A 24,838-nucleotide genomic window follows, 5' to 3' on the forward strand; every position below is an offset into this window, starting at 1 on the left:
TTATTATTATTGTTATTGTTAGAAAAGGGAGTACAATCTGGTCATCATTGTAAGGAGCCACAATACCAGCCATACTAAACAGTTACATTTCTCTGTTTTCACAGTATTTATTAATATATTTTAAAAATAATGGGAAATAAATTAAATAAAAATGGGATATAATAAAAAGTCACACTGGGAGTCAGAAATCTCAGACTGTTGTTCTGAATTCTACTGACTAGAGGAAAGTTATTAAAATTTTGTTCCTTTCATTTCACATCTTTGAAATAATATTGTATACATTTTTATAGAAATCTTCTAAAGAAAATAACTTTTAATTATAAAAATAAAACCATAACATAGTTGAATCCTAAATAGTGGTTGATTCTTGGATATAAAGATCAAAGACTTCCCCAAGTATTTTACTAACTAATTCATTATCTAATTGAGCATAGGCTGCAAGAGGGCAGCTGTATTCAAAGGGCAAAATCAGTCAAACATTAAGATTGATTTTATTAGATTAATTGTTATTTGAAAAAAAATGCCTAAATAAACTAGTTTTATGGTATCATAAAACATCTCTATATCATCAGAGTGAAATCCTGTTGAAAGGTCTCTAAACAGCTTTTAATAATATATAAACATAACGACCGGAGAAGGCAATGGCACCCCACTCCAGTACTCTTGCCTGGAAAATCCCATGGATGGAGGAGCCTGGTAGGCTGCAGTCCATGGGGTCACAAAGAGTCGGACACAACTGAGCGACTTCACTTTCACTTTTCACTTCCATGCATTGGAGAAGGAAATGGCAACCCACTCCAGCATTCTTGCCTGGAGAATCCCAGGGACCGGGGAGCCTGGTGGGCTGCCGTCTATGGGGTCGTTCATAGTCGGACACGACTGAAGCAACTTAGCAGCAGCAAACATAACGATAGTTGATGCCCATTTTTCTTTATCCAACCTTCCCAAGACTAGGTATAAGTTTATTCTCTTTTCAGTTTCTCTGCAGAATCTTAGAATCTTTGAGTTGAAGAGTACCTTGTAAAACAGAACTACAAACACTTCATTTGACATACGAGAAAGGCTAAGTTCCAAGAGAATAGTTGACCCCTGCCCTGCGTTATGCAGTTAATTATTGATAGAAGAGAGAATAACCAGGTCTACAGACTTCACTATCTACCAGCAGTAAAAATATCAATCTTACAGCAGATCATTACCTCTTGAAGAACTCTCTTCATCTTTAATAATAATGTCTTGACAGCCGTGCAGTCCTGTAACATCAGTCTGAATGGCAGAGAATCTATGCCTCCATTTTCTTCCACACTTGGCAGGGGCCAATCTGCAGATGGACTGCTAGGCACTCCCCTGATATGGGAATATCTGGCTTCCTGATCAATGTCTTTTGCTAATTTCAGGGAAAGGTTCCTAACGGGGGAAAAAAACAAAAAACAAAAATTACTATGTAGCATATTCACAGCAGTATTTATCAAGCCACTGATCAATGTTAGGAGTGAGCTGGAAAAAATTCCTTGTGACTCTCATTATTTCCTCATATTAGTCTGAAAATTTTGAAACCTTTTGTCCAAATTATTAAATGGTTCAATTTTATATGTAGCAGTAGTAAGATTCGATGAGAATCACTGTCTCAGAATGTTTTCTTTTTTCTCCAACAATAACAAAATGTTTACACTTATTTAACCCTTTCAAAATTTTGAAAGCCAAAAGAAATCACTGAAAGTGAAATTTAATGTAGGGTTTTTCTGAAAATAATGTTTAAAAATTATCTGGCAAGAAAAGATTAAGATAGCAATATTGGGATAAATTACCTTTGGTAATTATTATTTTAAATTACTAAATCAATCAATTGTGTATTAAGCCATTTTGTGGATTAAGAAAGACAAGTATGCATAAGATTTTATGTGAGAATAGTGAAGTAAATGTATGGTGTATGGCACCCCACTCCAGTACTCTGGCCTGGAAAATCCCATGGACGGAGGAGCCTGGTAGGCTGCAGTCCATGGGGTTGCTAAGAGTCGGACACGACTGAGCGACTTCACTTTGACTTTTCACTTTCATGCGTTGGAGAAGGAAATAGCAACCCACTCCAGTGTTCTTGCTGGAGATTCCCAGGGATGGGGGAGCCTGGTGGGCTGCCATCTATGGGGTCACACAGAGTCAGACACGACTGAAGCGACTTAGCAGCAGTAGCAGCAGTAGCAGCAGCAGTATGCATAAGATTTTATGTGAAAATAGTGAAGTAAATGTAAGGTGTATAACTCCATATATAATGAGCATGCTTATCAAATAATCATTAAATATTTAGTACAGTAATATGTGGAAAACTATTTATTTTGCTCTACTTGCTAATCAACAGTTACTTTAAAATTATGCATTTCAAAAGTACTTTCGCACACTTTAATTAAAGGTGTGTATAAAGAAAAGATATTAAGATTTACAGTTTCCACACGTGTTTAAGAGGCAGATATAAAAATATATGAAAGGAGGAGTTTATGAAAATGGTCATTTTTAATGGGTTTATCTAAATTTATTTCCATTTATTAGAACCAAGGACCTACACAATAATAATAATTAAACTCATAGCTCAGGAAATTTATGAAACAATACTTTAGGACTTTTGCTCAGTTTCAAAAGCTTTTATGTATATTATTCTCTGAAGTAAATGACAAGGTCACTTGGCAACCTAAATTGAAAAAACAAGAGTTGCCTTGGAGCTTGCCACTAAGATCACATAAAGGCGCAAATAAAAGAGAATTTCCTTGGTTAATTTTATCCAAATGTGATTATTCAATTTATAAAACATTGCAAAATCAGTAAAGAAAACACATTTTTGGATCACACAATTGTTTACTTGTCTTCACAGGTATATTCATTAATCACAATAGTCATTTCAAATGGTAAGATATTAATTACTACCCCCTCTTTATGTTTATAATGAAATAATAAATAAGTAGTCATAGCTAACATTTTTTAAGGATTGACTGTAGGCCAAGTACTGTGCAAACCATTTCATGTGTGTTAATTTATTCAAATGCTAAACAAGACCAAGAGTTAAACATAGTATGTTCATTTTTCATGTGAGTAAACAGGCCTAGAGAATTTCTCAAATTTAAATAGCCTGAGAGACTTCCCTGGCAGTTCAGTGGTTAAGACTCCCAGCTTCCAATACATGGGGCATGAGTTTGATCCCTGATCTGGGAAAACTAAGATCCCACAGTACTGCAGATTGCACCCAAAAAAAGTTGACCTGAGGTGAATCAACCAAAGTACATAAGCAAGATAAGACTGTTTTCCTACTACTCACATATTGTATATATAAGACTTTTCTTACTAGCCACCAGGAAAGTCCTAATATATGTGTGTGTCAGTCAGTTCAGTTGCTCAGTTGTGTGCGACATTGCGACCCCATGATTCACAGCACACCAGGCCTTCCTGTCCATCACCAACTACCAGGGTTCACTCAAACTCATGTGCATCAGTTGGTGATGCCATCCAGCCATCTCATCCTCTGTTGTCCCCTTCTCCTCCTGCCCCCAATCCCTCCCAGCATCAGGGCCTTTTCCAGTGAGTGAACTCTTCGCATGAGGTGGCCAAAGTATTGGAGTTTCAGCTTTAGCATCACTCTTCCAAAGAACACCCAGGAATTATCTCCTTTAGGATGGACTGGTTGAATCTCCTTGCAGTCCAAGGGACTCTCAAGAGTCTCCTTCAATACCACAGTTCAAAAGCATCAATTCTTCAGCACCCAGCTTTCTTCACAGTCCAACTCTCACATCCATACATGACCATTGGAAAAACCATAGCCTTGATTAGACAGACCTTTGTCAGCAAAGTAATATCTCTCCTTTTTAATATGCTCTCTAGGTTGGTCATAACTTTCCTTCCAAGGAATAAGTGTCTTTTAATTTCATGGTGGCAATCACCATCTGCAGTGATTTTGGAGCCCAAAAATATAAAGACACTGTTTCCACTATTTCCCTATCTATCTGCCATGAAGTGATGGGACCAGATGCCATGATCTTCGTTTTCTGAATGTTGAGCTTTAAGCCAACTATTTCACTCTCCTCTTTCACTTTCATCAAGAGGCTTTTGAGTTCCTCTTCACTTTTGCCATAAGGGTGGTGTCATCTGCATATCTGAGGTTACTGATATTTCTCCCAGCAATCTTGATTCCAGCTTGTGCTTCTTCCATCCCAGGGTTTCTCATGATGTACTCTGCATATAAGTTAAATAAACAGGGTGACAATCTACAGCCTTGACATACTCCTTTTCCTATCTGGAACCAGTCTGTTGTTCCATGTCCAGTTCTAACTGTTGCTTCCTGACCTGCATATAGGTTTCTCAAGAGGCAGGTCAGATGGTCTAGTATTCCCATCTCTTTCAGAATTTTCCACAGTTTATTGTGATCCACATAGTCAAAGGCTTTGGCATAGTCAATAAAGCAGAAGTAGATGTTTTTCTGGAACTCTCTTGCTTTTTTGATGATCCAGCGGATGTTGGACATTTGATCTCTGGTTCCTCTGCCTTTTCTAAAACCAGCTGAACATCTGGAAGTTCATGGTTCATGTACTACTGAAGCCTGGCTTGGAGAATTTTGAGCATTACTTTACTAGCATGTGAGATGAGTGCAATTGTGCGGTAGTTTGAGCATTCTTTGGCATTGCCTTTCTTTGGGATTGGAATGAAAACTGACCTTTTCCAGTCCTGTGGCCATTGTTGAGTTTTCTAAATTTGCTGGCATATTGAGTGCAGCACTTTCACAGCATCATCTTCCAGGATTTGAAATAGCTCAACTGGAATTCCATCGCCTCCACTAGTTTTGTTCATAGCAATGCTTTCTAAGGCCCACTTGACTTCACATTCCAGGATGTCTGGCTCTAGGTGAGTGATCATACCGTCGTGATTATCTTGGTCATGAAGATCTTTTTTGTACAGTTCTTCTTTGTATTCTTGCCACCTCTTCTTAATATCTTCTGCTTCTGTTAGGACCATACCATTTTTGACCTTTATAGAGCCCATCTTTGCTTGAAATGTTCCCTTGGTATCTAATTTTCTTGAAGAGATGTCTAGTCTTTCCCATTCTGTTGTTTTCCTCTATTTCTTTGCATTGATTGCTGAGGAAGGCTTTCTTATCTCTCCTTGCTAGTCTTTGGAACGCTGCATTCAAATGGGAATATCTTTCCTTTTCACGTCTCTTCTTTTCACAGCTATTTGTAAGGCCTCCTCAGACAGCCATTTTGCTTTTTGGCATTTCTTTTCCATGGGGATGGTCTTGATCCCTGTCTCCTGTACAATGTCATGAACCTCCGTCCATAGTTCATCAGGCACTCTATCAGATCAAGTCCCTTAAATCTATTTCTCACTTCCACTGTATAACCATAAGGGATTTGATTTAAATCATACCTGAATGATCTAGTGGTTTTCCCTACTTTCTTCAATGTAGTCTGAATTTGGCAATAAGGAGTTCATGATCTGAACACAGTCAGCTCCCTGTCTTGTTTTTGCTGACTGTATAGAGCTTCTCCATGTTTGGCTGCAAAGAACATAATCAATCTTGATTTCGGTGTTGACCATCTAGTGATGTCTGTGTGTGTGACACACACACACACACACACACACATATATATACAACATAATTAATGTACCTCAGGTAGCCCTGTAAGGACTTCATATATGCTAAACCATTTAGTACTCAAAACTCTCTTAGGTATTGTAATTCTTACCTGACAGTGAGGGATTTGAGTCTCAGTGAGACTCATATTAAGGTACATGCTGATAGCAACTCAGCAAACAATGGGCAGAGCTGAGATTTGCATGCAAGCAGTGCACTCGAGCTCTAAGTTACTACAAGAATCCACATCTCATGTGAAAAACAAACAAGTAAATGAACAAAAAGAAAACTGAAAAAAAAACAACCTGTAACTACAAAGAATCTCTTAAATTTTCACTTTTAAAATAAATTTTACTTGATATGACTGATTCATTTTAATTACATGCAACTTGGAGTAAGATATACAATCATTCTTAACTTTTTTAAAATTTTATTTTAGTGTCTTAGATCAATAAGAATAAAATAAAATACAAAAATGAGAATTCACAGTGTGTATAATACTATTTTAGTTATCACAGAATTTTCAAAGATTTATCAGGTTTTAAGTTGTGAACTCATCTGGTGTATGACTCATATTAGGCTGACTCAGTAAATAACTATATTATTGAATTTGAATAAATGAATGCAATAATAAAGTTAATAAAACATAACTCTTCGTAATCATTTGTGCATATAACTCTCATTTGTACACAGAAAATTTTCTGGAAGGTGAATTGTTATGTATTGCAGGACCACCACCCATGGTGCCAAATTCCCCAGCACTCTTAAAATATAGTAATTAAAATAACAGTTTTATAATTCCTTTTAATTAGATTGCTGTTTCTTCAAACCTCTGTGTTCAATCATGTTGTAAACATCAATAAAGATTGAAACCACCCATTCAGAAACTAAAGCTTCTGAAACCAAAGTTTTCAGAAACCACACCTGTGTAAAGTTCTATGTGTTTAATTTCAGGAAATTGCTGAGGATCTGAGGATTACAGTTTAATTTTTACATATCTACGGATCACTGCCATTTCAGATAGTTAAGAATGGGCTATATGCAGAAGTGTACTTAGAAAAGTAGCCATTTGTTTTTCACTTGAAAAGTTTGGATCTTTCCTGAATTTCAACAAGAGGGAGAACGGTGGCATCATTTGACAATTATGGAAAACATCCACATTGTGTCTAGCAGAGCACGGGTGATTGATAACTCAGAGATTAAAAGGATTCTGTCACTGACCTCAAGAGGCTCACCATGATTATTAACTGCTTAGTAATTGATACCAAAAAAAAAACAACTAATATTCCTCCCCATATGAAAAGCACGTCAATTTATTTTGAAATGCTTTGTTTCAACATGAATAATAGTGAGCTGTAATACCACAGTATCAAAACATCCTTCATTAGGTTGAGGCAGTTAGTGAAATAGACTGTTAAGCAGGGTTGCTACTCAGCTGCACAGGCCAACAGAGCCATCCACAGTCACTGGATTTCTGATTGATCGGTGCCTGGGATTTATAATAATTAAATATTTTGAAAACCAAGGTTTTTAACAGCAGACCATGATTGTGCCAAAAATACCCATGTGTTTCTGGGAATATTCACCTGAAAAGAATCCACCCCTATAACTGATAAGAAAAGGAAAAAAGTCTCTAATATGAAGTCATAGTTTCCTCTAGCACAGACAATCCATAATAAGACCAGGAGGGTAGAGCAAGGTTCAGGGGCTCTCCTACTCCTGCATTACTAAGGCTCATGAGATAATGCAATTCATGCACTTTGGCATATGTAGCTCTCTGTCTGCCAATACTCTGAATTATTATTGTTTCAGAAAACTGAAGAAATGTGTTCTATATAAAAAAAGATGGTCCCTAACTTCACACACACACACACAAAGGGTAAGACACTGAGGCCTGATACAGTGATTCATTAATCACCCTAAGTACTGCAAACAGAAAACAAAGACAGTGTAATCTCCACTGAGCACATCCATACACACATCACCCTGTCTACGTCAAATTCATGAATCTTTGGTAGATTTGCTCAGTAATATTTTTACTTGTCTTGTTCCTTCTAAAGGGCAACCAAGTCTTAATGACTGAAATTAAGCAACATTTAGATAAAGTCAAATTGAGATGTATGGGCTTTTCTCAGTCTGTAAGTTTTAAATAATAAAGCTTTTGCCCTGAAATGTGCCAAGCTCTATCCTGCCTCAGAAACTGCATATGTATGATAAAGTGTTGCTTACCAACCTTCATATCTCGCCTTAAAATACATCACTTCTTCAGGGAAAACTTTGTATTTGGTACCTGCGTCCCTCTACTGCAAAGACACACAGGTTCCTCTTTTCTATGATATGCCTTTCTTTGTTGCACTTATCACAGATGTAGTTAATAAAATTAATTTGAGAGGACCTCTGGGAATACATTGGACTAAATTGTCCTATACTATACCTCCTGTTCTGAATACAGAGAAATACTGGATAAAGTATAACCACATTTATTTTTAAACATATAGTGCAGGAGGGAAAGAGAAAAATGTCCAAGTGCCAAAGAGCAAAATTATACAAGTTGCCACTGTGATGATTTCAGGGTGTTGAACTTGAATGCAATCTGTAAAAACAGAAGTTGCAGTTTTTATGCCTATGGAGACACAGGAGAGCATTTGCCAATGACATAGAATATTCACAGTGCTGGGAGAGTTCCAAACTTAAAAAAAAAAACAACTCAAAAAATCAATCTGTTCTACTTATAAATTAACTGTCTGGTAGAACACACTTCTTTCTCTAAAGTGAAAGTGAAGTCGCTCAGTCGTGTCCGACTCTTTGCGACCCTGTGGACTGTAGCTCTCCAGGCTCCTCCGTCCATGGGATTTTCCAGGCAAGAATACTGGAGTGGGTCACCATTTCCTTCTCCAGGGGATCTTTCCGACCCAGGGATCGAACCCAGGTCTCCCACATTGCAGGCAGACGCTTTAACCTCTGAGCCACCAGGGAAGCCCTCTTTCTCTAAAGGAAGACAATAAAATGCATATTCTCAACACTATACTATTCACAATGTATGGCAAATATTAAAATGAATAGACACACAAAGAAGTAGAAAAAAAGTCTGTTGATCCTCTGAGATGACCCACATATTGGGCTTAACAGGTGGCACAGTGGTATATCCGCCTTCTAATGCAGGAGATTCAGGAGACATAGGTTTGATCCCTGGGTCAGGAAGATCCCCTGGAGTATTAAATGTAAACCTGCTCCAGTATTCTTCCTTGGAAAATTCCATGGACAGAGGAGCATGGTAGGTTACTGTCAATGGGATTGCAGAGTCGGATGCGACTGAATACACACACATGACCCATATATTAGAATTAGCAAACAAGGATTTTAAGGAGCTATGATAAATATGTTCAAAGTCTTAAAAGAAAGAGTGAACATAATGCTTAGTCTTATCAGAGAAATGAAAAATTATCATTTTTGATTGACATTGTTTTGACAGACATTGTTGGCTGTCTGCCTCATATTCATTCATACCTCCTTCTTGCCTCTTTAAAACAAATGCAAACATAAAAACAAAAAAAACTCCCTGTAGGCTAAGCCACTTCAGTCATGTCTGACTTTTTGTGACCCCATGCACTATAGCCTGCTAGGGCTCTTCTGTCCATGGGATTCTCCAGGCAAGAATATTGGAGTGGGTTGCCATTTCTTTCTCCAGGGGATCTTCCCGACCCAGGGATCAAAGCTGAGTCTCCTGCGCTGCAAGTGGGTTCTTTACCATCTGAGCCATCAGGGAAGCCCCCTAAAACACTAATTTGTTCAAATGCTGGCTTTCCTATAGCTCCAAGAAATGATAGGAGTCTGGTGGAAGTCTTCAAGGAAATGTTTCCTCTCTGGTTAGAACAGAAATGGGAAGGAGACCACCGTTGTTTTGACTTGATGTATTGCTAGAAACTATAGGTGTACCCTGCAAATAGGAAGAAACTTGGCTGTGGGAAAATCAAAGAACAAAAAAATTGAGTAAATCCACCTCCATATATTATCATTATTTCTCTGAATTAATCAACACTGGAGACTATCGATAGATTTCTTGTTTGGCAAAATAACCTTTTTTGACTGTTTAATGAACTTTGAATTAGCTTTTTCTCTTGAAGCTGAAAGCATTCTAACTACTATTACTACTAAAGAAAATATGTCAATAAGAACATAAACCTAGAAATAACGTTCAGTTCAGTTCAGTCACTCAGTCATGTCCAAATCTTTGTGACCCCATGAATCACAGCATGCCAGGCCTCCCTGTCCATCACCAACTCCTGGAGTTCACCCAAACTCATGTGCATTGAGTCAGTGATGCCATCCAGCCATTTCATCCTCTGTTGTACCCTTCTCCTCCTGCCCTCAATCCCTGCCAGCATCAGAGTCTTTCCCAATGAGTCAACTCTTCGCATGAGGTGGCCAAAGTATTGGAGTTTCAGCTTCAGCATCAGTCCTTCCAATGAACACCCAGGACTGGTCTCCTTTAGGATGGACTGGTTGGATCTCCTTGCAGTCCAAGGGACTCAAGAGTCTTCTCCAACACCACAGTTCAAAAGCATCAATTCTTTGGCGCCCAGCTTTCTTCACAGTCCAACTCTCACATCCATACATGACCACAGGAAAAACCATAGCCTTGACTAGATGGACCTTTGTTGGCAAAGTAATATCTCTGCTTTTTAATATGCTATCTAGGTTGGCCATTACTTTCCTTCCAAGGAGAAAGCATCTTTTAATTTCATGGCTGCAATCACTATCTGCAGTGACTTTGGAGCCCCCCAAAATAAAGTCTGAGACTATTTCCACTGTTTCCCCATCTATTTCCCATAGAGTGATGGGACCAGATGCCATGATCTTCGTTTTCTGAATGTTGAGCTTTAAGCCAACTTTTTCACTCTCCTTTTTCACTTTCGTCAAGAGGCTTTTGAGTTCCTCTTCACTTTCTGCCATAAGGGTGGTGTCATCTGCATATCGGAGGTTCTTGATATTTCTCCCAGCAATCTTGATTCCAGCTTGTGCTTCTTCCACCCCAGCGTTTCTCATGATGTACTCTGAATAGGATAATATAATTCATTGAGCAAATATTTGTTTAATGGCTATATTTGAGGCTAGTGTTAGGAACAGGGCTTATTTTTCTTGTTCAATAATATATCCACAAAACCTTGCACAATTGTATCCAATACTCAAATCAAAAGAATAATCAAATTTAGTGCTAAAAAAGCATTATAGATCTATGTAAATTCTTATTTAATATATAGGGAGCTCAAACCTAGATTAATTTTGTAAGTGTCACACAGTTAGAAGGTGTAGAATTTCAGTCTCCTGACTTCTGGTCCAATGCTCTTTTCTTCATATTGCATCATCTTTTAATATGGTTCAAATTTAAAATATTCTTGTATTTATCTATTCAGTTATTTTCACTGAAGATGGAATAGTGAAATATTAGCTTACAGTTTAACAGAATAAGATTAAATAGTAAGGAACCCTACTCCTCTGAACAGTTAGAATTTCCTTCTCCAAAATTTTCAAGAAAGTATGTATCTTATGAGTACAAATCTCTTCATACAAACTTTTAAAGTATTTTAATCCTAAAAAGAAATGACTGAGTTGATTGCACTTGTTCAGTAACTTTTCTCCCTGCCATTAACGTCATTCACATTTCTCCCTCCCATTCTCTACTTTTATTTTCATTTGTCATTTAAGATCTGGTTTAAAGATCATTTCAGTAAGAAAAAGAATAAGAATTAATGAATGTAGAGTAAAGTGCAATGAGGTTCAGCAAAGAGTGACCCAAATTAGTGTTTAAAAAAATCCCACGTGCAGGACTTCCCTGGTGGTCTGATGATGAAGAATCATGCATGGGATACAGGTTTGATCCGTGGTTCAGGAAGATTCCACGTGCTTCCAGGCAACTAAGTCCATGTACCCTAGAAGTCATGCTCTACAACAAGAGAAGCCACTGCAATGAGAAGCTGGCATACTGCAACTAGAGAGTAGCACCCATGCAGCAACAAAGACCCAGTACAGTCAAAAATAAAAATAAATGAATATGTAAAAATTTTCTAAAATCCCATGTACATGCATACATATATACCAAAATCTGCTTGTGCACATATATTTTTTACTTTACAAGTATTCATTTAATTGTAGATACTGTACATTTTAATTATGCTATGATTGAATTAATAGTGTAATTGACTTCTTTTCCCAGAGCACTCAAGCTGTCAAAAAGTTAATGGCACAGAATTGTCAAAAACACTTTATACAGATAAAGATCAAATTTTTATTTATTGTCCCCTGATCCCGTAAAAAGTGATTCTCAACTCAGAAAATCTCATAAACGGGTTGATCTTCCTCTAACTGATTTTAATATAAATTCTTTTTGTCTAGTCTTCTAGGTAATTCATCATATCCTTGTTGTTTAGTAGCTAAGTTGTATCTGATAATTTGTGACCACATGGACTGCAGCACATTAGGCTTCCTTGTCTTTCCCTATCTCCCAGAGTTTGTTCCAACTCATGTCCATTGAGTTGGTGATGCTATCCAAACATCTCATGCTCTGCCACCCTCTTCTCCTTTTGCCTTCAATTTTTCCTAGCATCAGAGTCTTTTCCAATTGAGTCGGCATCAATTCTCTGATATATTTATTAACTCCAGTATTCAACATTTTTCTTATTTTATATTTCTCAATACTGAGGGTCAGGAAAAATTTACCAGCCACTCCATGGAAGTGATTTTATTTGGAAACTGTTGAACTATAGAAGAAAAACAAATTAAAGTCAAATAAAATCTGATCTCTGAGTAATAATTATCTTAATATGATATCAAAGAACTTTTTCAAATTGTTAATTCCACTGCAGTATATTGTTACTAAATTATTTCAAATTCATTTATAAAGATGAAAATCATTTTAAAATCGTAGTTTTGCTATATTAGTTTAGTCTGGTTAATGTCTTGATTGGTGACAGTAGTCTATAAATATTATTTTAGACAAAAAGCATACTTTATAGTTATCTATGATACATATTTTGTAGGTATCTATGGGCTTCCCTGGTAGCTAAGCTGGTAAAGAATCCACCTGCAATGTAGGAAATCCTGGTTCGATTCCTGAGTCCAGAAGATCTCTTGGAGAAGGGATAGACTACTTACTCCAGTATTCTTGGGCTTCCCTTGTGACTCAGTAGGGAAAGAAACTGCCTGCAATGAGGGAGACTTGGGTTCAATCTCTGAGTTGAGAAGATCCCCTGAAGGAGGGCATGGCAACCCACTCCAGTATTCTTGTCTGGAGAATTCCATGGGCAGAGGAGCCTGGACTGAGCGACTAACCACACACAAACATTAGGTATACTTTATATATTGTAATTAATTTGACGTATCTTTTAGTGAAAAAGTACACAGAGTAATTTATTATTTTACAGTTGCTTTAAAAAAATAATCATTTTTAAAGTCATAAACTCAAACTCAAATGACCTGCCTTACTATGAAACTCTTTTCTTTTTTTTTAATCAATTTATTTTCAACAATAAGAGTTTTATATTTACAGGATAACAGAATTAATAAGATGAGAAGCATCATTTTTAGAGATGTAAATTGTGGTTTTGAAAATAAATTTTTCCCAATGCTACTTTCTGCCTTCCCTTTTCCCTTGAATATCAGGATAAGTTGCAAAAGTACCAAGGTCTTGCTTCAGATCCACATCATGTAGAGAATTTGATTAATCTTTCAGAACCAAACTACCACCATAAATGTATCCTATTTCATTATCATATAGTATATTTAAAACTTAATGTTATCATATTAAGAACATGTATGTAATATTCTTTTATGACCACTCAAAGAGAACATATAATGGGTTTGTAGATATACAAGAAAATTTATAAAAAATATGTAGCTGCATACTTGCTTACAATAATTTTGCAGTACATCAGAAACTTCTTAAAAAATAAAACTATAGAATTTCTTCAATTTGCATTATAAAATGCACTTTTTTTTACATATATAGCACCAAGGGTCTGTTAAAATAAAAACCGTAATGTAATATATAGCACTGAAAATATGCTAAAAGTTATACAACCCACATAGTTTTAAAAGAATTTTTTATTCCCATTACCTTTCAAAATATTCAGGATCATAAATCTAAGTGTAATAAGTGTTAGCTATGAAAGTATAACCTAGGAAGTAGTTTTTCCAAACAGAAAATCAATTATTGTGCTGTAACTTGACATTAAGGCAATACCTAATATTACTGGATAATAAAAAAGGAAATAAAAAAAGGATAATTAAAAAAAAGGAAACTGTAAAAGTCCAACACTTTTCAAAGCTAAAACAGTTGGAGATTTTGACTTTGAGTTTAGAGACACAAAACTTTATCAGTTTAAGAAAGATTAGTAAAACCTACATCAAGCTTATCAAGCAATTCTCCAGATTCCATTCTTGAGGTAACACTGTGATAGTTTACTCAATTTCAACTAGAAAAATAAGATTTTTCATATAACACAAAATCAAAGATTTCCAAATATCCTGACAAACTCAAACGTACATAAATCACCTGACTTATTTTAAATATATGAATTCCAGGGGTGTATCGGCAGCCCACTGTGTCATATTGTTGTCTTGCTAGCCTTTGCAAGACACACAAAACATGTAGTGCAATAGCAGAATAGGTTAGATATATCTTACCACACTCACTGGCTATAATTTTCCCCATAATTCTCCTCCTCCCCAAAATGTATGTGAGTTTTGATATAATGTGGCTAATTTATATGTATTCTTTAAGTCTGTATTAGCGCACCTTCTCTCCCAGGATCTCCTCTCCAATCCTTGAAGTTACCTCAGGTTACACTAAATTCTCTTGCTTTTGGTTCAAAAGAAGGCAAAATAACACCAAATAAGGTGAGACTCCCTTGGTGAACTTTATATTGCCAAGTCACTGTTGAATAAATTAACATATGGCAGTTTCACATACAGTAAACTTGTGTGCTAAGAAGTCTACTTTATTAATACTAAATGACAGGTTTACATATTAAATTTCCAAAGGAGCACTTTTCATATTTATCTCTGGAGCGGAGCCTTACTTAGGCAAAACTATTCAAAGTGGTCAGCACATTAAGGGTAGATAGAGAAAGAAGAGAAAAATATCAAGTAGAATTAAAACAACAACGATGACAGAAATAACAATAATAATAGAAACAAGTTTGAATATGGGCTTCCCTGGTGGCTCAGTGGTAAAGTCTCTGCCTGCCAATGCAGGAGACTTGGGTTTGATCCCTGGGTCAGAAAGATCCCCTGAAGAAGGAAATGGCAACTTCATTCCAGTATTCTTGCCTGGGAAATCCCATGGACAGAAGAGCCTGGTGGGCTATATTACAATGGGTCGCAAAAGAGTCAGACACAACTTAGCAACAAACACAAAAACAAAGTTTGGAGTATGAATATAGATATCAAGTACCACTTTCCCTTAGTACCTGCAGGAGAGTTGTTCAAGGACTGAGGGTGAATATCAAAATCCACATATGCTCAAATTCCACAGTTGGCCTTTCAAGTTCATCAGTTCCACATCTCCGGATTCAACCAACTTTGGACAATCTATTGCGATCTTGGGTTGCATGAATCGTGGATACACAGGACCAATTATACATATTTGGGAAAAAAAGAACTATAATGGACCAGCATAGTGCAAATTGTGTTTTTCAAAGGTCAACTGTAGTTGCACAAGAAGAAAGTGGGATAAGAATGTTTATGGCTTCTGGGTTTAAATCTAGGTCTTCCTAAGAAGTGATTCTTGTTCTTGTGGAGAACTGTTTTATGTAGCATAAAGATACTATAGAGACACAAATGTTTGGATAAGGAAAACTGCAATTTTTAAAAACATAGAAAACAATGTGTAGTTTCTAACTTATTTTGAAGATTATTCATACTAAATGAAAAGTACATAATTAGGTTCTAGCCAATAAGCTGTTCTCAAACCCTAATTCTAGAAGTTAATTAAGTGGCTTTTGGAATCATGAGTATTGAAGAGTTACAACTTTGTGTCTGAAGTAAGAATGAGAAAAAAGTAGAAAGCACCTGAAGATTAGTGAACTGGTATTGATAAATAAGTATTGTTTTCTCTGATTACCAGTTGTAATTACATTTTGTTATATCACCTTTTAAGATATAGAATAGCAAAGATTATGATATTACATCTGTGTGAGCTAAGTTGCTTCAGTCGTATCTGATTCTGCAACCGAATGGACTGTAGCCTGCCAAACTCTTTGGTCCATAGGATTCTTCAAGCAAGAATACTGGAATGGACTGCCATGCCCTTCTCCAGGGGATCTTGCTGACCCAGGGATAAAACCCACATCTCTTTCGTCTACTGCATTGGCAGGCATGTTGTTTACCACTAGAGACAACCAGGAAGCCCAGCAAATGATATCATATATTGTGATTAATATACTCTGAATTATAATTCAGTTAAGAAAACTTTGAGTTATCTTTCAGTATGGGTTACAAGGCCACAGTCCAGCCTCTTGATGGTCAGTTTCAATTACAGCTTCAGAACACAGTAAACAGAACATAGCTGCCCTGCAAACCCAGTACTACAATAGATTGCCCCATGTGATACAAAGCACAGGTATGGATTTGGGCACTAAAAAGTATAATTGCTCTTTATTTTTAGCAAAATACTAAAGATCAAATATGTTCAAAAAAAGTTCAAGTATTTAGGAGCTACTGTTTACCATTAGCATAATAATAACTGAATAATAATAATTCTAGTATCAACAACTTCAGATATGCAGATGATACCTCTCTAATGGTAGAAAGTAAAGAGGAACTAAAAAGCCTCTTGATAAGGATGAAAGAGAACAGTAAAAAAGCTGGCTTAAAACTCAACATTTTAAAAACTAAGATCATGGCATCTGGACCCATCACTTCATGGTAAATAGAAGGGGAAAAAGTGGAACCAGCAGATTTTACATTCTTAGGCTCCAAAATCACTGCTGATGGTGACTGCAGTCATGAAATTAAAACATTTGCTCCTTCAAAGGAAAGCTATGACAAACCTAGTGAAAAAGTAAAAGTGTGAGTTGCTCAGTCATGTCAAACTCTTTGTGATCCCATGGACTGTAGCCCACCAGGCTCCTCTGTTCATGGATTTCTCCAGGCAAGAATACCGGAGTAGGTAGCCATTCCCTTCTCTGGGGGATCTTCCTGATCCAGGGTTCCAACCCAGGTTTCCTGCTTTACAGGCAGATTCTTTATTGCTGGGGTCACCAGAGAAGCCACATATTATAAAGCAGAGACATCACTTTGCCAACAAAGGTACATACAGTCAAAGCTCTGGTTTTTCCAGTAGTCATGGATGGATGTGAGAGTTGGACCATAAAGGAGACTGACAGCCCAAGAAATGATGCTTTTGAGCTGCTGTGCTGGAGAAGACTCTTCAGTGTCCCTTGGACAGCAAGGAGATGAAGTCAGTTAACCCTAAAGGAAATCAACCTTGAATATTCATCAGAAGGGGTGGTGCTGAAGCTGGAGCTCTAAAAATTTGGCCACCTGCTGTGAAGAGCCAACTCACTGGAAAAGACTCTGATGTTGGGGAAACTGAAGGCAAAAGGAGAAGACAGTGGCAGGGGATGGCATGGTTAGATAGCATCACTGACTCAATGGACATGAATATGAACAAACCCCGAGAGATAGTGAAGGACAGGTAAGCTTGGAGAGCTGCAGTCCATGGGGTCACAGAGTTAGACACGACTTAGTGACTGAACAACAACAATCCTAGTAAAGAATCCTGCTATTTTGTAAACATTTATTCATTTGTCCATTTAATAATTATTTATTGAGCACTCAGAATACCTATTAATATTCTAAGAAATAAGATTTGTGAAACAATTTTCTAAAATTACAAAACTATATCAAAACTATATTTGAATTTAATTCAAATTATGTTAAATATTATAATAAGAAACATTATGACAGTGAAGCATAATGTAGAACCATCAAATGGTGCTGATTCTAAAAATGCAGTTTCTTCATAAACAATAACAAACTTAACCATGAATGGAAAGGAAGACAAAATGAGTTGATCTTTTTTCTCCCTCTCTGAAACAGAACCACTGTACCTGGTATAAATAGCAGGTTAGATTATTTGTGTAAATGAAAAGCATATAGCATCATTTATACATAATTATACATCATAGAACTGTCAAGGTATAAATATCTGTTGCAAGGAACAAACAAAAAATCCTTCAGCCCAGTAACAGAATCTGAGGCTAGACCTTGAAAGGAGTGACAAAAAGACAGAGTGTCATGGCTCAATTGATTTAAATGATTCAGGTTAAAGTAGCTGAATTACCTTTCCATTGTTCATCAGTATGACATGAACATAGACAAACACTACAATCATACACATATAAACATAAAATCTGGCTATAAATCACAAGGTTAGATAAGTCAGAAGCTGCAAATGTTTTTAGGTTTCTGTTGATGAATCTTTTCCTAACTCCCATCTGGAAGACACTTAGATTATTGGACTCTATCTTTGTCTCCAATATATTCCTCTTTGAATGTTATCTCAGTTTCTTTCTTTCTATACTGAAGTGTACTTGACATTTAAAACCAGATAACAGTGGGTGCTGTGGCAAAGGATGGTTTCTCTTTTAAACAAGCAGCAGAAACACAGATTGGTATCAATGTTCAATCGTCTTTGAAACAGAGATGAGGATGAAAAAGGAAATACCCAGTCGTTTTCTTTATGTAACCAAAGAATAGCTGATAAAAGAAAACTTCTGTTTTGCCCTTTCCTCTCCAGAGAAAACTACTCATTTGAGGAAGTATAACAGGGGAAAAAAAAATATTCCTCAGAAAGAGTTCAAGTTCCATTCCTAAAACAAATCTTCCCAAAATGACTGTATTAAGTCTCTTTATATCTACTTTTTGTTGCCTGAAAAATAAATGTTTAATGATCAGTCTTAATTGCATGCTAAATTGTCACCTTGTAAGATATTTTAACCATCAATTATAGTGTTAAGAATCTACAGAGGAGGTATGTAAGACGTAAAGACTGAAATAGTCTTTACATGCAAATAGTATGCAAGCAAAACTGGGCTTTCAGTCCAACAGGTTTGGCTCTGGAGTCTGTGTCCTAACTCTCTAGAGAAAGCTATTTGGCAAAAATTCAGTGAGCTCACTAAGCCAGACTCCAAAGGTCATAAATACATAAATGATTAGGAAATATAAGCTAAGCTTACCTTAGAGTAATTTCTATGATCCTTTTTTCTGTTTTCATCTAAAACATTTTTTATCTTATTCTTTGTTTCATAGAAGAGTAGAATATTATACTATAATAATTAATGTTGGGAAGTTTACCTGAAAGCAATTTTCAAAAAAAAGTTTCCTAGAATCACTGAAGTGAATAATTTGGGTCTATTTAAAGCCGAGCGTCTATGATCCAAATGAGGTGCTGTGTACTGGATCTTTGTTATAAATAAAGTAGTAATATTCTTAGAGCAACTTGTTAGAAATTAGACATATCAGTGCTAGAATGGATTTTTTTCTTTTTTCTTCTTATGTGAACACATGTTATTTTTTTTTCCCTGCATATAAAGAAATTCTCCCTCTTTCTTTGCTACAAATGCCTTTATTGTCCTTTGAGAAAGTTCCTCCTCTCCCCCATTGCATGTAACCTTGAGATTGCTAACAAGGTCCCCTCATCTCTTCCTTCCTATGGTCATATGATTTGGCCTACAAACAAACACTGGTTCCCAGAAATATAAGTCTTGAGCAACACAACACAGAGACAGAAAACCACAGTAGCTAACATCTTCTAATGGTAGAGCCTTGAAGAACTTATCCATTCATTCCTGATTCCCAGGGCCAAATTCATGGGCTTGCATCTTCTTCAGTTACAAAGGATCTAGTTCTTAGAAGGGCCTGAACTTGGTTTAATGTTCAGCTATTACTGTGTTAAAAATCTTAATTTTTATGTAAAGAGTCTTGCATTTGTTATTTTTCACTGGGCCTTGCAAATTGTGTAGCTGGTTCTGCTACCACAGTTCTCTGATATCACCATTTGTCTGCTCTTCTTGAGATCTGTTTGGTGCTTCACTTTCCCTTTATTTCTGTAAGCTAGTGCATAATCTTACCTTTTTTTTTTTTTTAATGAAGTGAGCAAAATAGATTTCTGGGGTTTGTACTAAAGAAGCCGGTGTTTTACATCTGGCAGACCCAAGACTAAAGTGTAAAATGTAATACAGTTTGTTTTTGTTTTCCAATGCTCTTACACGCTTTGGTGTACTCCTGTCATGTCCATTTCTGTGATCTTCTCCAGGTCTGCCTGAGAGTATCACTGCTCCCTGGATATTCAAAATTCACTACTGGGATGTTATATTTCATTGTGCACTTTCTAAGCCAGAGGCCATTCACTTTTTGTAACTTCTCTGTCAAAACACACTGATGCTGTGCCCTGCACGCACCACCCTGACCCCTTTTACATAATTTATTCAGCTAGTAAGCTGGAAGTTTGTAAGGAACTGGTACAACATTTTTATTTTAACAGATCACTTATTCAGAAAGAATGACAACCCACACAAAAGTTTAGGACAAGCTTTCTGCTCAAAACAGACACTTTGTGGCTTTAGGTTTCTCAAATCATACTAATTAAGGAGCCACATATTCTATAATTTCTCCTGCATTTAGAAGGAAAAATACAGTTATTTCAAGACTAGGGTATTCTGACCACATAGAGTGGTTGGAAGTCAGCACTAGAAAATTATATGACATTTATGTTAATGAAGAATTATTCTGCTTCAAAGTTGCGTGCATTTATAAACTTTACGTTATAATATTTAAGTTTGTTTTCATTGGTAACTCCAGTAAACTGACTTTAATTTATTTTATCATTTCGTTCATTGGAAAAGTAAAGACTGATGGCTGCTTTCTGGGATTACCTTGCCTTTTAAAAGTATGGTTTGGTGGATTAGTAGCTCAGCTGTGCTGACTCTGTGACCCCATGGACTGTAGCCTGCCAGGTTCCTATGTCCATGGTATTCTCTAGGCAAGAATACTGACGTGGGTAGTCATTTCCTTCTCCAGGGGAACTTCCCAAACCAGGAATAGAACCCAGGTATCTTGCACTGCAGGCAGATTCTTTACCAATTGAGCCACCAGGGATCCCTTTAAAAGAATATTGCCCTACTAAACTATCAATGAGAAATTGAGGATACACTGTCTATCATTCTTAAAAATATTCTATTTGATACTTCACTTTTTAAATATTCTCTCTAAATAAAAAATTTACATTAAGAGAAACAAAAATTCCCTGTGGGTCAAGATATTTCATTTCTGTTTTAATGTTGTTTTAAATTTTAAAGCTTTTATTTGTAAATGACCTCAGTAATTTAAGATTACACTTTCATTGAAAAGATTGCTATTGGTTTATCTATTAATTATTACTTAAAAAAAAGAAAAGAAAATAGGAATTATGTCAAAAATAATAATAATCTTCAAAATAGATTGAGATTTCTGAAGAATGGTGTATAAAGAAGGCCACTGTGAAAAACCCTTCTACAGAAGCAGAAAAAACAGGAATCAAGTGAAATAAAGAGAAAAGGAAATTGGAAGGCTGTATAATGGAAAAGTTATTTTTCTGGATAATAATATTATACATAGTAGGAGTTTAATAAAACATACACATTTGTATAGTTTTTAATCACATATGTATCTCATTTTTATTACTATTGTCTATTAACAATGCACATTTTATTGATGATACATTTATCTGTTATCACACTAGGTAGAACTCTATGGGGACTTCCAAGATTCCACCCACTGATGTTCCTGTTCTGTATATGCCCCTCTTTCCTTTGAGTGTAGGAGGAACCTGTGAATATGAGGGGATATCATGTAATTTGCTTGAAAATGAGTTGTCTTTCCATCAATAATAAAAGAAGCCTACACTGGTGGGCCTGACCTAATCAGAGGAGCCTTTAAAAAAAAGATAAAGCATCTGAGAAGTGTTACCAACTGGCTTCAAAGTCAAAGCCAGTGTGAATTCTACAACTCCAAGGAACTGAACCCTGGCAATGCTGAGCTGGGAAGAGGAGCCTCAGATGAGACCCAAGTTGGCTGACATCATGACTGTAGCCTTGTGAGACTTGTCCAGATATCTTACCCATGGACACTGTGACTGTTGATTTAAATACTTTGGACAAAAATTACTGTATTTGAGACACACTTATATCATTCACATTCTAGTGATTTGTATTTTCTTAGTAGTACCTTCTGTTTTAGAAATAAAACAGCATTCCTTTTTTTCAAATATTATTGAAGGAGCTATTCTAATAATTTATTTTCTGTCTTTGATTTATACATTTATAACAAAACTCTAACACTGAATTGATATTTATGTGAGAGAATATAGCTAGAGTCATAAAAATAATAAATGTACATATTTTTGTATATTGACAGTCTTTTGTTGACAATTATAAATATTATTATGTCCATATATGGATACTTTCTGTACATAGATATTTGACATAATATTATATATATATGTATATAATATACATTCTGACTTAATTCACACAAGAGACTAAAATTTTAAAACATACTTTTAAATGATTAAGATTTCTATAATTTTAAGATGCCTAGAAAATTTAAGGATGAAACTGTATAAAGAACTGTGAAATGTCTGAGATTTTAACCTGCTTGTGAAGTAATAAGTAAAACAGACATGTTCATGAATGCTGGCAGAAGACAAATTTCTGGGTCACAGACAGAGGACTTCATTTCACACAGGGATAGCAGTAGCTAGTGAATCAGTATTTCTTGAAGCAGTTTCCTATGCCTCAGTTCCCACAGGGTAATGCAAAGATGTGTTTAGTATCTGCAAACACAATTCATTACATTATGGAAGATGCATAATCTTAGACAAATTGAGTTTTTTATAAGGGGCAGTAGGCATGCCTGTCCTTTGTTGCAGGAGAATATATCTCAAGTTTTCAAGGCTATAAGCCATGAAAAAAGACACTGAATCTTCCCTGCCTGTATAGACTGACTGCTGTACAGGCAAGCATTTTTGAAAAGATATTTAAAAAGAAAGTCAGTCAGTACGTCTGCCTGCAAAGCCTACAAAAATGTGTTAGACCCATGGGAAATTGTTTTTTAACAAACTTTGATGAGCTACAGTACATATCATCTTATGTTCACTTTGTAAGGAAGAAAAAGGGTTGCATGCATTTTTTTCATTGTTTATGAAGTGGGTATCCCAATGTTGTTTGTCTTATAAATTAGTTTTAGCATTGATTGTATCCTGTAAGTTTTGTTTGTTATTTTTAAAATGTATTAGCTAGGGCTTCATTTCTGCTTCCTGGCTCCAGTTCATTTTGAGATGTCTGTCTCAACATTTATTTGCTAGAGCTGTAACAGTGATTAGTCCCAACAAATAGAATTGTAGACAATCTGTAGTAGCTCAGGAGCTTTGCAGTTGGTAGATTTTTCAAAGTTTAAAAATCACAGGAGTATCTTACCTCATGTTTGGAAATAAAGTTTATGCCATTCTAATATGACACTTTATATTAGTAATAGTAAATAATGCTTTCTATTATCCATATGAAATGACTTTTTTCCCAGAGTAAAGATATATCTTTCTGCCAATAACTTTAAAAAGTCACATGACATCTGTGAGAAAAGGTCCATAATGAGTTTAATGAGAAGATATCAGTATTTCTGTAACATACAACAGATGCTATAATGGAATCTGCCTGGGTTGAAAATTGAGGTTTCATTATATGTCCTCTAATGTCTTAGGAAAAAGGTTAATATAGCCAATAATACATTTTTAATGTTTTTTACTATATAGGCCGATTCATTAATTTACCAACTATTTGTTGAGTACTTGGATCCTGTTTATAGTAACTGTCCTCAAGTTTATCCCCAATATGTTAAAATCACCTCAACAAATAAATCTACCTCTCAGAATAAATATCCAGTCTGTAACATGTGATATAAAAATGCATTATTTTGCTTCATTAAAATGACATATATTATTAAAGAAATTACTTTGGCTCAAGTTGTGATCTAACATTTTGAGAAATAACTGATTCCAAATTAAGTTCAACAATCATGACATGACTATTGCTTTTTGTCTAATACTGTAAATATTCTTAAAAATGTATTTTTCTGAATTAGTACATTACATAGATATTTTAGTGATAGTGCATATAATGTAATGATTATAATACTGATGGAAATAGATAGGAAAATGATTATTACTTTGGATTTGTGTTGTTCAGTAACAGAGTCTATAACCCATATGATTATTTAAATTTAAATTAATGAAAATTAAATAAAATAAAAAATTTACCTATTCAGTCACATTTGGCAATTTTAATATCACAGAGAACATTTCCAATAGCACAGAAAGTTCTACTGGACAGCACTGTTCCAGATTCTATATGTAAACTGTTCTTCAAGAGTTTCTAAAACAATACTACATCAAGATGCAAGTTAAGCCAATGCCTGATTATTCTGAGAATATATTTTACAGTGTATTCATGTGTTTAATTTCATAAATTACCTCAAGTTCATCATTGCAGTTTAATTGCCTATTAAGGAGCTGCAAACACATTTTATTTCTAATGCTATAATTTTATCAGGCTATAGCTCATTTGGCTGACCACTGAAAGGAGCCTAAAGGACTCCTCCATTCCCAACAAAATCTTAGGTCTCTATAATAAACTATACAGCCTTTAGGTGAACTTCATGGTTTTTTCAAAAATTTCCAATTGAAAAATGATCTAATTGAAATAGAAAACCACCAATGGACACCTGAAGTGAAAGGATAAATGAGAAAACTAAGGTCTGAAATCAAGAGTAGTGTCCATTTATAAGGAAAATATTTTTAAAAGCTTTTAAAATCAATTTTAATTTCACATATATTATATATTGAATATATACATATAAACTATACACATTCATTTGTCTATAAATTACATATGCAAATATATAATTTACTTTTGTGGAATCTAGTTTTGGAAAATAATATGTCTATATTACTTATTAGAACATCAAAAATTTCCTTTATAAATAAAATAATATAGTAACAGCCAACAGTTCCTTAATTCCTATTGTACCAGACCCTGCACTATGTGCTTTATAATTAATACCTCATTTAATGATTTATATTTACTTCTACAAATCTGTGGAAGTGTTTAACACCCTTGGAATCCTTATATTTACAAA

The 24,838-nt window shown here is 35.5% G+C and overlaps 1 protein-coding gene across 3 annotated transcripts in view; it reads right to left on the reverse strand.

The window, feature by feature from the left end:
- Positions 1–24,838, reverse strand: part of CCSER1 (coiled-coil serine rich protein 1) — a 1,465,340-nt gene that overhangs the window by 940,764 nt on the left and 499,738 nt on the right. For all 3 annotated transcript variants that reach the window (XM_018049307.1, XM_018049308.1, XM_013964534.2), the window contains exon 6: positions 1,197–1,404. In XM_018049307.1, coding sequence (XP_017904796.1) covers positions 1,197–1,404 — 208 coding nt within the window. The remainder of the gene's footprint in view (positions 1–1,196; positions 1,405–24,838) is intronic.

The sequence above is a fragment of the Capra hircus genome, chromosome 6 (assembly GCF_001704415.2).
Source record: "Capra hircus breed San Clemente chromosome 6, ASM170441v1, whole genome shotgun sequence".
Taxonomy (NCBI): domain Eukaryota; kingdom Metazoa; phylum Chordata; class Mammalia; order Artiodactyla; family Bovidae; genus Capra; species Capra hircus.